The sequence below is a fragment of the Zophobas morio genome, unplaced genomic scaffold, assembly GCF_036711695.1.
Source record: "Zophobas morio isolate AGI-343-1 ecotype UQ-CSIRO unplaced genomic scaffold, CSIRO_AGI_Zmor_V1 ptg000002l, whole genome shotgun sequence".
NCBI classification, from domain to species: domain Eukaryota; kingdom Metazoa; phylum Arthropoda; class Insecta; order Coleoptera; family Tenebrionidae; genus Zophobas; species Zophobas morio.
This window is the reverse complement of record NW_026972107.1, coordinates 16,218,583-16,236,759: the sequence shown is the minus strand read 5'-3', so window position 1 is coordinate 16,236,759 and position 18,177 is coordinate 16,218,583. Positions and strand designations below refer to the sequence as shown.

At 32.7% G+C, this 18,177-nt stretch overlaps 1 protein-coding gene across 4 annotated transcripts in view; it reads left to right on the top strand.

Annotated features, from left to right (window-relative positions):
- The window catches only part of LOC135128998 (kinesin-like protein CG14535), a 445,574-nt gene that overhangs the window by 54,729 nt on the left and 372,668 nt on the right, over positions 1-18,177 (top strand). For all 4 annotated transcript variants that reach the window (XM_064056089.1, XM_064056098.1, XM_064056082.1 and 1 more), the window contains exon 2: positions 11,519-11,634. In XM_064056089.1, coding sequence (XP_063912159.1) covers positions 11,519-11,634 — 116 coding nt within the window. The remainder of the gene's footprint in view (positions 1-11,518; positions 11,635-18,177) is intronic.

Here is an 18,177-nt window from a genome sequence, read left to right as displayed (position 1 = left end):
GGCGTTCACAAATGCTCGATAACACTGCAACCTGCAACCCTTAATGCTCTGGCCTGGCGTCTTTTCGTGTCTATTTAAAATGAAATTAAATCGCAAACCTGGCATATCAATTTTTGACACATTTGATAGATTTGTTTCGACGTTCGTGACATTTCAAAAGAGTTGAAATCATTTTGGTGATTAGCGGCACGAGAAAAATTTCAATTGTTTTTCATAGATGAGTTGACTACAGTATTTTATAATGACCCTGTATTACCAACACAGAGTAGAAGCGTTCGTGGCTCAGTGGGGCAGCAGCATTCTCGGCAAACCGGCGTTAGTTCGATGACGACCTTGGCCCTTTCCTTTTTTTCTTGCATTGGTAATGCGCTGTGACAAATTTTCTTTTGTGCTGTGATTAGTATGTTCCATATTGATGGCGTCATCACAAATTATCTATTGGTCAAATTAAAAACTAGTCAGTTACCGCATTTTCTCAAGAATGTGAGAATACGAACGTCTTTATATAATAGTGATAAAATATGAATTATAATGTTCATAACATTTTGTTCGATTGTGGTTTAATTAATAATTTTAGCCCTCTGTGTTGAGAAGACAAAGTAATTCAAATGAAACTAATTTCTACATTCTTTCGAAGTATAAACATAAACAAACATTTCAGTTTCAGATTGCTATTACTATTTTATTGAATAAATCAAGAATTGCAAAACTGAATACTTTGAAATCTTGCAGACGTTTTAAAGATATTGTAAGCATGGTAAATTGTTAAGCAAAATCTATCTGTTTATTCCCCCCAAAAAAATTTGACGAATAAATTCCACCCAAAATGTGCAAAATATGATGAGTTTTTTCTTGTGATTTATCATTGCATTCATATTTTTTAAATTTGCTTAAACAGGTGGCTCAAAAAAATTAAACAGGAACGGCTCACTTCAGTTTGCCAGAAAATTTTAGGAATACAATACTATTATTACTTCCCGAGCGTAAACAAAGGAAGTATTGTAATCGAGTCCGTCGGCCGACTCTCTACTTTTACGTTTTCTCGATCTTTCATGACCCCTAGAGGACGAAGAAATTAGTCTCCCGTTTCCGTCTGTCTGTCCGTCTGTCTGCCGTCCCGGATTTTTATTAGACAGATAATATCCGAAAGTACTAGACTGATTGTTGTGAAATACTGTAAGAATATCATGTAGACGGTAAAATGCTAACCAAAATTTGTCTCATCATCCCCACCACTAATGGGATGACGTCATTTCAAAATTGTACTTGGTAATTGGGTTTTAAATTGTATAAAATAACATAGTCCTACATATGCAGTTTATGACTCCGAATTGAGTTTTTACTGGAAACGTCCAAATTTTTGGAAAAAAAATCAAAATTATGAAACAACATTTTGCCATTTAATTTTGAATCTGCAAAACCGAATGATTTGAAATCTTGCAGATGGTTTACAGTTATGACAAGCATGATAAATTTTTAATGAAAATATATTTACTTATCCCTTCCAAAAAAGTGATGACGTCAGCTCAAAAGTTTGCCGAATAAATCCTATCTAAAATGTACAAAATATGATGAGTCTGTACTTGTGATTTATCATTCCATTCATATTTTTTGGATTTGCATATACAGGCTGACTCAAAAAAATTAATGAATGCCTGAATTAATTTTGTTGATTTATTGAGGAACTATAAAATCGAATGCTTTGAAATCTTACAGATGTTTTAAAGTTATTATAGGCATGACAAATTTCTATTCAAAATGTATTTGCTGATCCCCCTTAAAAAATTGATGGCGTCACCCCAAAATTTTGATGAATAAAACTTAAATGTGCAAAATATGCTGAGTCTGCAGTTGTGATTTATCATTCCATTCATATTTTTTGGTTTTGCATATACAGGGTGACAAAAAAAATGAATGCGTGAATTTATTTTATTGATTTAATCAGGAACCACTTAATGTGTTGAACGTTTACAGATTGATAAGTGTTATGGCTATTTGTCTTAAATTACAAGTACGATACAGGGTGTTCCTTTTATCTGTTCACGCCTGACAATTTTTGCATAGGCAACATATTATACACCCCAGAGACGACTTAATCCATTTTTTTTTAATAAGCCGTCATAGCAATCACAAAGAAAAATGACAAAGATATCAATGCCAAATAATGACAAAATTGAAAAAGTTAATACTCAATTTATTTTAAAATGCCCCGTTACAAAAATGTAATACGAAAAAAGACATAATAGGCATGCAGTCGTCACGATTCCGACAGCGAGGGAAGTACTGTCTAAACTCTTTAGACCAATTTTTTTTAGTATTATAGCAGTAGTACTGCACCAATCCAAGTTGATACGTCATCGCAAAATTGTATAAAGAAAAAATTCAACTCGAAAATGCTGGATATGTTTCATTGTACTTCAGGAGCAAGGGAAGTTCTGTCGAAACAACTTTCGGCCATTTTTTTAGTGTAAAACATGGTTATGTGTTTTGTTGTATCAACTTTGATGTGATGTAGGATAGATACTAGCATGTTAAAATTGAATTTAGGTAGAATTGAAGTAAAATGAATTCAAACGTCGAAAAACAGACATTATTTTAAATTTAGTGGGTACAGAAAAAATGTCGCTACTACTGTGCGTTTCTGTGAAAAGCGTTCTCCATAATAATATAGCTGATACCCTGACCGAGGTTTTTCTTTGAAGTTGTTTTTAACCTAAAAATTGACGTTCATATAATATTTCAAAACAGTTATCGGTAGAGTCAGTGGCCATGCACACCGGCCTTTTTTATTTACAAAATGGTAACTAGATGTCAATTTTATCAGTTTGAAATTACGATTTAAAAGAAACGAGAAGTTAGAAGTTTCTGATAAAAACAGCAAACTATCTCGCGTTACATTTCATTTGAAAACGACACTACAAATTAGTAAAAATAAGCAAATTCAAAAGGACGGAGATTACACCACGGACTGGCACATGTGTTTCTGACAGGACAATTGAAATGCTAACAAAGAACTTTTAAATTACTATAGTTGATGTACTGCCAACTTTATTTAGAGTTTTCCTAGCCAACTGCGTCGACAACCATTTTGAAATAAATAATATTTCAAAATTATCAATACCAACTAATCGGTGTTCAATTGAAAGATCCATCAAATTGACACTGTTTTTTTTTATAAAGGAAGACCTAGCGAAAGACATGTTCTACAGGGGTTTTATAAATGATTCTAAGGGTGTAGTTGGCCATGGATTTCAAAAATCCCGCTTCGCTGAAATTATGTCCGCGATTATGCATCATTATGAGAGTTCTCACTTGTCACATTAATGTCTAATGTCATTTGTAACCTGTCATTTAAAGTCTTCGTTTTTATTGTTTTAATGTTTTTCAAGTGCGAATTACAGTAATTCTCGTTGATCCAAGCTCAAAACAACAAAACAGTCATTTTCTGAACTCTTGGTGGTTGCCTACGAAAATTTTGTTTTTGTGCAAGAAAGCGAAGACTGTGAAAATGGTTTATTCTGTTGAACAAGACACTTTCATCGTTATGTCTCGTTATCGCTGTGGGACTTCCTAAACTGTTTTTCAAGTGCGAATTATAGTAATTCTCGTTGATCCAAGTTCAATACAACAAAACAGTCATTTTCTGAACTCTTGGTGGTTGCGTACGAAAATTTTGTTTTTGTGCAAGAAAGCGAAGACTGTGAAAATGGTTTATTCTGTTGAACAAGACACTTTCATCGTTATGTCTTGTTATCGCAGTGGGACTTCCTAAACGAAGAGTAAGTGTATTCTGTAACCGCTGCCCAAATACCGTGATTTAATAATTAAAGAAACATCGTTAAAGGGTCACAAAAGATGTAATCAACAGATTTGTTCGAACTGGCAGTATCAACAAAGAGAAATCTCGTGGAAGACTTCTATATTCATTTATAGAAACCATGTATTCGTCGATACTATTGTGGATCAACGTTATGTGACAGAATTGTTGAAAAGCGCTATTGTGCAATAAAGTAAGGTTAGGCTGTATTTCTCCACATTCTCAGCGTCATCGATTAACTTTTAGCTTTACTAAAAGTATTACCGTATTCAAATCTGATTGACTTAAGTCAGCTAAACGCCAATTATTTTGTTTTATTTTAGAAAAAAGGGAACATATCCATTAATCTTCAAAACATTGAAAGGGTTAACAGAAAATTTTGTATTGTGATTAAGTCCGTTCGATGAAGGGCTTATTTCGTATTTTTTGCCACTTATGTAATAAAAAAATGTCAATTTTCAGTTTCCGTGGCGTCGTCTGTGGTCTGTTGATGATTTTATGAGGCTCGTAATTTCAAAAACTGCTGGATCTGATCTATTTTTGTGGAATTTTAGTTGTACTTTAAGATTATCATGTAAATGGCTAAAATAAAACCAAAATTTGTTTGTTCATTTCTACCCACAGTTCTAGGAGATGATCTCACAAATTTACAAAAAAAAATCAAAATTGTAGAAGAAAATTTGAAAATACGAAAGTGTGCAAATTTTTTGCAAAATTGTACAATATTTTATAATGTACTTTAGAAGCCATTATACCAATTGGTCTAAAATTTAAATCTGAGTTGTCATCCATCGCCACCAAAATTGTGATGACTGCATCTCAAAAGTTGGCCAAGTAAATTCTACTTAAAATGCGTAAAATAATACGCATCTCTACCTGCAGTTTAGTCTACTCATATTTTTACTTTCCGAGAGTAAGTCAAGGAAGCATTGTAATACTCCAGCAAATGGCTACTTTAATGTTTTTTCGAAGTTTCATGAACTCTAGAGTATGATAAATCTTATTTCCCGTTTCAGTTTGTCGGATGTCTAGCATGTGTGCATCGTCTGTTTTTTGTTATAGAGTAATATAGTCCTGTATTTGTGGTTTATGAGTCCGCCTTCAGGTTTTACGTTTGGTTTCCAGATTTTCCAAAAAAATAATAAAGCAATGGTCTAATAATATGGACCACTTTTTTCTTTCTTATACTGTGATTGGTATTATCTATATTGTCTTACCTTATAGGGGGTTTTATTAAAAAAAATCTTAAAATTTTCGAAGAAGCTGGATTTGTTGGATTTAGTGTCTACATAACCTGACATATGGACACCCAAGTAAATAGTTTTTCACTGGTACTTAGTTTTCGTATAAAAACTAGTACAGCGTGGAAAGAAAATAATTTTCTTTTATAAGAAATGTTTTTATCACAGTGTCGAGATTATTGTAAATCTTAAAATACTATATTTTCCTTTGTAACAGCGTTATATATAATGATGAATATGATGATGAAATCATTTCCGTAGAAACCGTGGGCGAACAATAAATCTTTAATGCTTTAAGTCGCAATAAAATTATTTATTTATTATTTATTACGCATGCGAAGGCACTGTATACCGAATCACGTACGTGTAGCACTAAAATATTTTAACTAGTAAAACTCTGCTGCACGTACGTGAAGGTACTGTGTATCGAAAGACGACGTGCAACAGTCTTCTACCAATTAAAATATTTTAAATTCAACTGTGTTGTTAATTATTTCTTGCGGACTTTATACAAAGAGCTACCTCATAAATTCAAATAGAAAATTTTGTTTTTTGTGCCACGAGTTAGTGTATAATTAGCATGTAATTAGAGCATTGGGAGTTACAGGTTTGGAGATTCCACATTAAATTATTGGCTGTTTTTTCTTATCATACGAAATAGTATGGAACTGTAAAAATAGACGAACGTAATAATTTCACAGCGACTGTATTATTCATAACATTAAATAATCTAAAATAAGAGTCTAGGACCGTTTGAGTGGTGGAGATCAAAGGAACATCATCGTTAATGTAAACGCAATTACCTCTCGACAGAATCTCGAAATGAGGACCGGATAAATAAGTACTATAAAAAATGATCATTAGTTAAAATTTAGCACGGGCTTTGCAGGATTTGAAATTTATAGCATGTAACTGTCAACTGTTGAAACTACAAGCCAAGAAGGACGGAAAGGGTGACGAGTATCAAAAGTGACTATCGGAACACATTAAAAGCACTTTAATGGCTGTAAACTGTACATCATGTTTTGCTTCAAAAGTTTCAAGGAGTCCCACAGGACTGAGTGTTGAGTCGGTTATTATTGCCACAATTTATCAATGACGTACCGCTTGAATACAAGAAATTTCATTATGCGTATTATGAGACTGAGAGACACTAGTTCGCGTTGAAGGTCTTTGAGTGCCAGATTTCTTTTGTGTCCAATAATGCACGTGTATTTATTTAGATGTATAAGTAAAGTTTCAAAGGTGACTGTCAAGTTACATAAATTCACGGATATAAATGAGGTGCCAATTAGACCAATACTAGTGGTTTGTCTGTAAATAGCTCACTCTCTTAAAATGGCTAACAAAGACTTTGGCAACGTTTCTTGATTTTCGACCAGATAAATCCATAAAAAACTCCGTGGAATGAACCAATTAAGAAAATTGTTATAAATTAGTATTATGTGTTAAAAAAATTGTAATTATACCTAAGTATTTTAAATTTACTTCCGCCAATTAATAATAGTCTTTCCCCTGTAAAAACCAAACGAGTAGAGAACATCCTGTTTTTTAATAACGGGACAATGACTTCTAACAAACAAGAAAATTTTAAGCTTCCCTTTTAATTTAAAAAATTAAGTGCCACCACTGTACAAGAGACGTAGACTAGCAGTCAATTTTAAAAACGAACTTAGTTGTACTAAGCTGAACTTACTACATAATACTGTATTTTTTTAACTTGGTACATTAATTAAAATATCTAAGTTTTTGTATAAACTAGCACATCCCAAGTTTAATTTTCAATTTAACATATTAGAAACTTATTTTTTTCTTTTTTTGGCTGCTTTACTGCACTGCAGTGTACAAGATAAATTTAATTCAATAATAACAGCAGCATGCTAACATTGGAGGAAACACGACATTTTTGGTAAACTAACCGACGTCCAGCGTTGTTCTGGAAATACGAAGCACAGTTCTTTTTATTATTTGTGTGCCAGAGTTGGAAAATTTCCAGTGAGACATCCAACATTTTGTTTGTACATTAAAACACATAAATTATGCTAGTTATTTAATACAAAATTTTAAAATGAATTTTCTTGCTACTGAGGTTTTTTATTCTGTACATTTGTTAAATTAACTGTCAAGCTAATTACAATTTTAATCAAAATTTTTGGATGAGAGATCTTGTAAGCAAAGCCACTAATATATTTTTGTTAATTTAAGTATTTGTTGTTGTATATGTCATCACCATAATTTTTTTCTGACAGGATTAATATTTAAAAATACAATAAATTGTACGTCAATGTGATTTAGCAACACTACAAGCTTTATGTGCAAATAACACGAGAGTAAATGAAATTTTCGTTTTATATAAAATCGTCGCCACAGGCAAGAATTTAAATGACACTGTAATATTTTTGTTGTAAAATTGAATTGAATTGAATTCCATTAGAAGTGACTATGCTGAAAAACACCAACATTATAAGAATCACGTTGCCGCCTACGCTTTACATTTAGTAGCGCTGTAAATTTTATCCAGTTTTAATTATGTAGGAGGATCAAACTGAATGAAAATTGGATACTGTACAGCTTAATTTCAGAATTTGAGGCTAATTATTTAGTTTTTTGTCTGTTCTTGATATTACACATTTTTTAATATAGGAGACAATTTTAGATTTCAATTTATAAATATTTTTGCCATCAAGTGGTAAAAATGTGATCATAACTAATTTTGCGATAAAATCGTTACTGCATTAAGAAATCATCACATTCTTTTGTTTTTAATCTTCTCCACGTGTTCGCCAACAGCAAATGTCGTAAAGGGCGTAGATGGGAGCTTGACTTTATTTCGCCGAAATAATTCTACACAAAGACTTATTTCAGTTGGAATCAGTCGGTCGTAATTCGTGGTATTTTAACAAGAATTTACGGCTTTGGCAATAATGAACGAGAGTATTTCTTGAGAAAATAGGCCTAATTATTTCCAGATATATTTCCGAGAGCTCTTTCCTTTCATTTGCGTTTGGCGAGATGTTACAAATTTATAAGATAAATTTTGGGAATCAATTCTAATGAAATTATATGATTTAAGTAACGCTTTTCGACAAATGGTGACAAGCAAAAGTCGGAAAACGTTTTGTAATTCTGTGCCCGAACGGGATATAAAACATAGTTTATTTTCCCAATGAGAATGAACCGATTTGTTGAAATCCAATAATGAGCTTTTTGAGGCTAATTTGACTTTTGTATAGAGTAATTTGGTGAGATGTTTTCGTTTTACTACTTTGTGGATCTGCGAGGGAAAGGGAAGTTAAATATAAATAATAATAATTTCTTTGGTCTTAAAAAATGCATGACGTCACGGTACATAAACCTTATTATTAATAACTTCTCGGCTTGACTTCATTTATTACTTTTTTGTTAAAAATCAATGTTTATTCAATATGAGTTGTCATTATATTCAAGTTTTGAATAAAAACCGAATGAAGTTCTTTTTAACTCAATTGCAATTACGTTTAAATCTGTTGTTTTTGATGAATTATTTATTTATTTATTTTATATAATGAAATAATGTGTTTATTGACAATTTCCGGTATTTATAACCGTAAATTATGTCAGTGATATTTGCTATAATTTAATAAATGTGCAATGTGAATAATTGCCTACCACCATTACGGTTCTTTTAGTTACGGTATTGTGTACACAAATTAACGACATATTGTGCACGAAAATTACGATAATTATATAGTGACTGATATTTATTGGTAATGTTAGTCATTAATAAACCAGACCCAAAATTTTAATCAACATGATTTGCTTCGTGGATCATATATTGTCTATTGTGTTGCAGAAAATTGCATTGAACGTTAATTAAAGCAACGTAAAGAAAATGTTTATTCGGTCTATATGTAACACTACATAGAGTGCAATTGAAAAAAAAAGTCAAGTATACTTTTGAATATAACAAAAGCCATATTTCTTCTGTTTGTTAAAAACGAGATTAGTATAGAAAATGTACGCCAAAAAACAATACAAAAATTGTGTTTTAAAGTTTGGTTATGCACCGTCCTGCTACGAGCAGTGGAATAACATGGTTCAAGTGGAATTAAATCAATTGTTACAACGTGGAATGCTTTTACTTGATGCAACGTTGGTTAACAAAAATAAAATAGAACTCCACATGTTTTCTAAAGCTAAAAGATTAAAAATTCCTCCCTTTTAATGACAGCGTTTTTTTGGATGGGTTTGTTAACATGAGAACAAAGTATAAAAAATCCGTCTGCATTTTCCAATAAATTCTGTACTGTGAAAAATATGAGGTTTATCTGCTTTACTCTAAATATATTTAGAACACATAACGTCTTCTTTTTACGATTTCGCTCAAAGCTATTGTGTTTATTATGTGGAACTAGTACTGTGGTAACAATTTATGGAGTGGTCTCGTGATACTTTTTTTTCTTAGTCGTAAAAAGTCCCGATTTGCAAAGTAATGAATTTCTATCCCATTTCCCGGTGCTTTCTACCAAAATTGGTGAATAAGGGTAAATGTGATGAAGCCTGTAAGTTGTAATCTGTTATTATGTAGATTGTTACATAGCATTTACTGCCAGAATATAAGCTCCCACTAAAGGGGCTCCGAAACGCCTCACTTTGTCTGTATTGTAGTTTGTATGTTAAATTTAATTAAACTTTGTCAGATTTTACTTAATTAGGCTGTAAAGAGTAAAGAGGGAAAAACTCTGCAGTTCCCCTTGCTGAAACGAAGTTACATAATAAAACGAAGAAAGAAGAGAGATAAACATTTAAATTTATAAGTGATTATAAACAGCCCTTCTCAAACAAGCAGAGGACATCAGGTAGTGAGAAGTCGCAACTATTTGCTTTGAATTTGGGGATCATTACTAAAATACACACCACCTTAATGTTCTCCTCTGTACAAGATAAACACAACTACCCTCATATTTTTTCTATGCGAAAGGAAACACTACAAAGACCAGCCCTTATGTTTGTTTTTGCGTCTGTATAAGCAGCGGAGTTTAAACTGCATCTAGAGTTGTCAGCCCCTACATAAATAATAATTAACGCGAATATAATTAATTAATATGAACAATTTTCCGTTGATTGTAAATAGAATCGATAATTTTAATTGGATAGCTGGTTCTCCCCAACCACTGATTAGTTTCTAGATTTTTTCAACGTGAAATCAAACAAACGCTTTGATTCGCACAACGAAACAGTGGAATAACTGCCTGTGTAAGTGCAACGAGCGTTTTTGGACAGTGAAATTGATTATTATGAATAAAGAGCGGATTTTATGAAATTTGCATATCCGTTATTTTTTGCATATAAGTCTTGAAATTTAATATGTGAACGAATCATGCTAATTAAAAACGAATACAGCCATAAAAAAAATGCATATTTGCATATATTTGCCTTCTGTTGCATATTTCACGTAACGGGTGCATATTTTGCATTTTTATCAATTTTTGTGCCAATTTGAAAAAAAAAATGATTGTTATTCTATCGGCATGTATCAAGAAAGACGAAATTTCATTAATCATATTGCAAATATTGTCCTGATCTTCAAATAACTAGTAAAGGTTTGGGTTTTATGGTAGTTTGGAGAATCCATTGGGTGTTAAGCCATTCTTCCAGGTAAATTTGGGCCCTAATTACTTTTGGAAATACCGTTCATTCCCAATATTTTTGTTCGTTACTTAAGTGTATTAATGGTATGTGTTATGGTGGTTGAAGGGACGTTACCCTATTATTTTTCATCGTTTTTCGAGTTTGCATTGAAAGCATTTAAAGCGATACATGTGTGTTAATATGTCGAAGATAACTCAAATTAATTTATGGATTAAACCTTTTCCTGAACTTATTCTTCAAGAAGGAACTGTTTTGTCGCGTCTGCTCTCAACCGGTAAGGATTTTTATATCTGTGGAGGTAGTACACAGTTTTTCTATACCAAATATACTTTAGAATCATCGGAAAACTTTTGGTCAGAATATTTCGAAAAATATTTAAAAATAAATTGTTACCAAAATAGTAATTAAATAGTCGATTACTACTAATTTTGTAATTTGTAAATAAATTTATTTCGGTTATTACGCTTTTTTTTAGTTTTTGGAGCATATGCAGCTGCATATCTCTGCATATATTAAGAAAGTTACTGCATATTTGCATAAATTTGGTGCATATCATATGATCATATTTCCCAAAATTTTGCTGCATATTTTCCGCTCTCTAATTATGAATTTATATAAATTCCACCCAGTCTGTTCACGAGATTTTAAAAAAATCTAAATTTTTAGCGTAACATATATGTTGCATATGTAACGTGTATCGTGAAACACCTGTTCCATAAAGAAATGAAAACGATCTTCGTGTTTTAAATGGAATTGTGAAATTTTTCTCATTTGACGCAGTTTTCAATTAATTAAGCATTACCTACTTATTATTAATTTATTGTTTCAGATGAACGGTGAACTATCTCGGGGACTCCCGGGAAGGCGGCGGCCGACGCCAATTCCTGTGCCGCCACCGAGAATACCCACCCCAATGCCTCCATCCAACAACAACAATCCGCCCAGGTAATTGACATTTTATTATTTAAACAATGATGAATTTTAGAGCGCGTGTATGTTCCGTAAAAGCACGACGAAATAAAGTTATCGGACTCTGGAGACTTTTTTCGCGTTTGGCGCAGCGCAAAGGTTATGTGGAGATTAAAGCAAACGCGTTTGATAAAAATCAAAGGATTATATTCGCATATGATGAGAGTCGGTTTTGACATTTACTGTCTTTTTAGAATTTATTCCGGTATTTCTGGAGGGTACGAGTTTTTCTAGAACTGCTATTTCTAAAGCTTTGTGCTGTAATCAACGTTCTAAAAAGCTGACTTGCAAAGGAATCTCATCTGAAATGTAGATGGACGACTTATAAGTTTTTTCGACCCGGTTTTGCTGGGGCGAAGGTGGAGCGGAAGAACGGGGTTTGAAGGAGAAGAGAAATTCATCAAAATTAAATTATATTTGTAGATTTTATGTGATGACAATTAGCTATTCTTTGTAAAATTTTTGATTAATGTTTCGTTGATTTAAACGGCGGTAAATAATTAATTGTGCGTAAGCTCGGGACTCCGACCTGATGATCTAATTTAAGCTAGAGTTGCTTGTAATCTACTTGCCATAATTAAGTACTATTAGTTCTTTAAAATTTGAAGCGTTCAATTAACACACAAAACGGCATATGTTTCACAGTTGTGTTAAATAGAATATGTTTTATTTTTTCATTAGTAAAATACTTGAAATTAAATTGTTTGATACAATGTATTAAAAATGTTTAAATTGCGTCATCTCAGTTTATTGTTTCACTGTAATATTTTAATCATTTGAGAATTAAAACTTTGAATTTTGGCAGTAACGAGGTTTTTGATAGTTTGAAATTGCATAATTTTTCCTTTATCAGGGATATAACATTTTACTTAAGTCCTTTAAAATATTTTAAAATATTGAAAAGAAAAAGAAAATGGTAGCAGACAACTGACATTTTTTAACGTTTGTGTACTTTTTATATAGATTGACTTTTTAAATGTTTGCTCCAGTTAGCCATGACGTTTACGTCAGCCGTTTCAGTAGAATTGCTGACGTATGCGTTATGGCCAACTAGAGCAGAAATTTAAAGAATCACACTGTATTAATATTATAATAACGAAAAACGAAAGGTCAGAGAAATATAATAGGATTGTTAATTTTAACTGTTTCGAAAATATACTGCAAGCGAATGACTTAGGTATGACTTGATGGGGTAAACGACACTTACAAAAAAAAACTGAATCCTACCCACAAGAGTTATTAGATATCAATTCATGAATAAAGTTGAAAAGTTCATTTGTTGTATCATATTTTAAATACAGGGTGTTAATAAATGACTTACAACTAGAGGGCAGTGGAGTTATTTGACAGCAGAAGTTGAGTATTGCCAGCCTCCGTCAATATCCTAGCCAGCGAAAATAGGCTTCGATAATAAATTTATCCCAATGTAGAATCCACAATTTTCCGTACACTTTGTTCTTATTTATTAAGAATTATTTGGAAATAGCGTGTAAATGATAGAACACTCACCAAAATTTCTCTGTACAAAAGAATTTGATAACGTGAGCTCAAAATTTTGCATGGTAAATGCTATTTAAGTTCTATAAAATAACATATACTATACTCAGTCGACATACACCTTGTAAAGGTTTATGACTCGATTATGGCAATAATCCTTGCGGAATCGAAACTAATAATATATAAGAACGACAACAATACGATATATTTATACACACAAAATTATATGTATTTACATAGGTACACGACACAACAAAATCGTCGTCAGATTCCGAAAGAATGAGTTTAACATTTACAATGAAAATAAGTTCGGGCCTGTGCAAGCATCCGCCTGCTCTCTCCCTGAAAACTTACTTGTCGCAAGGTACAGGGGCTCGTTTAATTTACAACTGTGATTTAGCTTGAGTCGTAAACCTTTACAACGTGTATGTCGACTGAGTTTAGTGTACGTCTGTATTGGTTTCTAAATCCGCTTCGATTTTTACTTCCCGAACGTAAGCTTAAGAAGTACTGTAATCGAATTCATTAGCCGACTGAGTACTTTCAATTTTTCTCGACGTTTCATCGCCCCTGGGGTACGGAAAAATAGGTGGCCCGTTTCCGTCTGTCTGTCCGTTTGTCTGCCTTTTGTCCAGCTTTTTATAAGTTGATACTCTCTAAAACTACTGGACCGATTGTTGTCAAATTTTGTATATATATTATAAATTCCATATAGATAATAACATGCTAACCAGAATTTATGTACTTATCCCTACCAACAACGTGATGACATCCCCTAGAATTTTATATAATAAACATAACTTAAATTTTATAAAATACTATACTCTTGAACTTGTGCTTTATGAATCCGCTCTGGTTTTGTTTATTATCATTATAATTGTTATTGTTTTAAGCCCTCTGGTTCTTTAATCATATAATACGTAGCCAAACAAACCAATCTAACGACAGAACCGGTAGGAAGTCTGGTTTATAGATGCAAGGTCAATAGTTCGAGTCCAGCTTAATTAATTAATCAGTTCTCTTCTCTGATTTAAGGAGACAACATCAATCAAATTTCATCGTCTTTTGAACGTGCTACTAGTCGAATTCTTTCAAAGTATAAACATAAATACTGGAAGTTAAGCATGTCATTATTACTGAGAGGACATTTTTCCCGTTGATTATCTGCATTAAATATTTTTCATGTTGTCGGCACTTGTTGCAGATCGCGTTCCCTTGGACTTTGCATCACTACTGCGCAGGGGCTGCGCAACTGGTTTTTACTTTATACAGGTTATTACAAAACAAAAATCGCAAAATCAAATTTTATAATTATTCAAAGAAGCAGGGTTTGTTGGACTATACTATACTAGATGCTAGGAAAGTTCTGTCAAAATAACTTTCAAACGATTTTTTGTCCTAAACACCCAAGTTTTGGAAAGAAAAAACAAGTGTGTAACAACATTTTATAGTAATAGAAGAACGCTGATCGATGTTCGAATAGCTCAGCTAGTTGGAGCGTGTTCAATCTCCTTATGGCCAATTTTTTTGTTACACTGTAATTGGTATTGTTACGAAATAAACCTAATACGCCGCCCCGGTATGACGCCTATGGGTTCTAGTATGTACGGCGATCATGACTCATTGTCGGTGGCGGCGGCCGGAGAAGACCCTGGAACCGGATGACGCGACGGGTGTTCGAGAACAAGCCTAGAAGCGGAAACGGATACTTTGAAGTCCAACGAGTGTCGAGAAAACACAGTGAATGTTGCGTCGAAATTATTTTGTACATAATCGCTCTGTAATTAGTCGTGTAAATCCGAGTTACTAACAAATAAATTGTTGACTTTAACCTACGTCGATTTTATTCACCGATCGACGTAACATTATTATGTATCTTTTCTTTTAATTCTAAAAAATTGGTTTTGTTTAATGGTGCCTTAAGGGTGACAGAAGTTCTGTTCATTAACATTTGACCAATTTACCAATTTTTATTTCCTCTCTCTCTCTCTCTCTCTCTCTCTCCGTCCATTCGTCCGTCTGTCTGTCTGTTTGTCTGTTTATCGTCTGTGGGAATTTTTATTAGACAGATAATCCCCGAAACTTTGGACCTATAGTTTTCAAATTTTTTTATGTGTATTAGGAATATCGTGCAGATGGTAAAACGCTAACCAAAATTTGGCTACTCATCCCCACCAACAAAATGATGACGTCGTCTCCGAAATTTACATTAGTGAATATTTAAAATTCATAAAATAAGAAATTCCCACACTTGTGGATTATGAATGCAACAACATTTTGCAATCCAACTTCGAATCTGAAAAACTAACTGCTATGAAATTTTCGAAACCATTTAAGGTTATTTTAGGCATAGTAACTCGTTTATTCTCTCCCAAAAAAGTGACGACATCATTTTACAATTTTGCCGAATAAATGTTCTTAAAGACGTATCGGATTACGTTCTCCTGCATGTGTGATTTATGAATCTGTGTCGAATTTTTACCCCAGACATCCAGATTTTTCGGAAAAAATCCATATTTTACAAAACATTTTACAATTTAACTAAGAAGTGACAAAATCGAATACTCTTAAAATTTGCAAGCGTTTTAAGCTTATCGTATGCATATTAAATCGCTAAAGAAAATTTTTTCTTTATGCCCATTAAAAAATGATGACGTCATCTGACCATTCTGCCGAATAAATGTTCTTTAAATTATATAAAGTAACATGCATATGAATGTGCGATTTGTGAATACGTGCTTAGTTTTTGCCCTTGGCATTCAGATTTTTTGTGTAAAAAAAATCGTAATTATAAAACTACGTTTTACAATAATTTAACTTTGAAAATGCAAAAACCGAATCCTGTGAGATCTTGCAAATATTTTAACTTTTTGGACGCATGCTAAATCATTAATCAAAATTTATCTGTCATCCTACAATTTTGCTGAATTAATGTTCTTCAAATTTATTAAAGTTTTTGAAAAAAAAAACAAGTGTGCTTAATTAATTAATCAGTCCTTTCCGCTCCGTTGACGAGACAAAAGCAGTCAAATTTAATTTTCTTTTAACTTCTTGTACTTGTAATCTATACGTCCTAATAGTCGAATTCTTGCAAAGTATAAACATAAACAATTGAAGTTAAAGATGTATTGAGAAATTGACAATATCTGCATTTTTCCCGCTAGTTATCTAGTTTTTACTTTGCAGAGGTTATCACTGATAACAGTGATAACCATTCCTCGCATTTGGAATATACTTCGGTATAAACCGAAGTATATTCCAAATGCGAGGAATGTTCTGTCGGAATAAGCTTCTACCAATTTTTGAAATCTGAAGTCCTACGGTATTTGCAGAGTATGTTAACTCTTTTGTTAAAATTTGCCACTATTTTATAATTGTTTCTTTTATAATAATTGGTCTTGAATTTTAGATTTATTTATTGATTTGTTGATAGAAATATAATTTGTTCTGTTTTTATGTAGTTCTCTGATAAAGTTTCTTAAGAATACTGTCAGAATTAGTTATCGCCCTTAATAGGTATATTTAATTGCTCTTTACACACTGAAACTTCATAATCAAAATAGAACTGTTGAGGTATACGACTCGGATTTTTTATTTTGTCCCGTGGTTAACTTGGCTCATTTTAATGTTGTCTGATTTTCATTAACTTCTAAAACAGATGTGCTAAAGAGTTCCTTTGTAAAATTATAAGTAACAAATGTAACGTTTCTCTAAAAAATAATTTGATTTGGCCTCTCACTTAGCTTAACTTAGATCTAATATTTTTGAATAGGACAACTTTTAATAACATTCTCAGCACGCAAATTAATTTAGTAAATTATGTTTCAACTTAAATACGAACCTAATATTAATCAATAACTTTGCCGTTTAATCTCGATTCTGCACCTTTACAATTTAAGTTTATAAACCAACAGCCTATCCAGGAACCCAGGTTATGTTGAATAAAAAGTTCTCATTTGAATTTTCTTTCGCCGCGACCGACGAAAAATCCAATAAACCCAGAACAGCAATTGTAGTAAATGACTAATCCCTACCCTTATTTTTGCAATATGTGGGAAGGATATCCATTCATGTGAGCCCTAAGCAATGTCATAATGCTGTTTACATTTGAACCGACATATGGCATAAACTCGCTGCATTACGGCGTACAACAATAATAAAATTTACTGCCGCTATTCTTTATCACTGAAAATAGAACGTATTACTACAAAATGAACGAAGAATTTCAAATCGCTGAAAGCTCGCCGGCTAAATAATAAAGTACGGTTCCATACGAACACCAACGTGTATGGTTGGTTGCGTCCAATCTAAAAAAATTAAAATGTAACACTGTTTTTATTCATCGCTTGTTTTGAACCCTAACACCGGAAACCTTCACCTACTACCCATCAAAAACAATGTTATTGATTTAAGAACTTGGTGACACACGCGCTGGGTTTAGACCGACTGAAAGGCGCAGTATTTGATCTAGTTCGACTTAAAAGAATGCCGCTCGGCGATAATTACGATACCACTAATTAACTTTACGGGTTTTTATGATGTCTAATTTTACTTTTTGCTTTTGTGAAACGTGCTCGAGATTTATTTCGTTTTAATTGGCGTTAAAATATACAACAAGCAGCGTTCTAAAAACGGAACAAAACTTTGGTAACGACCGATGAAATTCAGGGAAATTTCAACGATGCGTTTTACAAATATTGCAGGCAATATTTCGACAGAACAGCGACGTGCATCTTGTTACGGGAAGTTTTTAAGTGAATTAAGCGGTCGCTGCTTTTGTGTAATTGCTGTGTTTTAGAGACGTAACAGATGAAGTAATGGTTTGTCGCTGTTCTTTACGCGAAAGCTTATTACTTGTGCTTCTGTTGTGGCAATTATCATTAAGCACCGACTCGTAATTAATGTCGTTTTTTACGGAACACGTTTTGAATTTTTGTCGTAGGCAACAAATTTAGTTGTGCTCGTTGTAATGGATGATTTTAATGGTTGTTTCGTGGAGAATAATTGGAGGACAATGAAGGC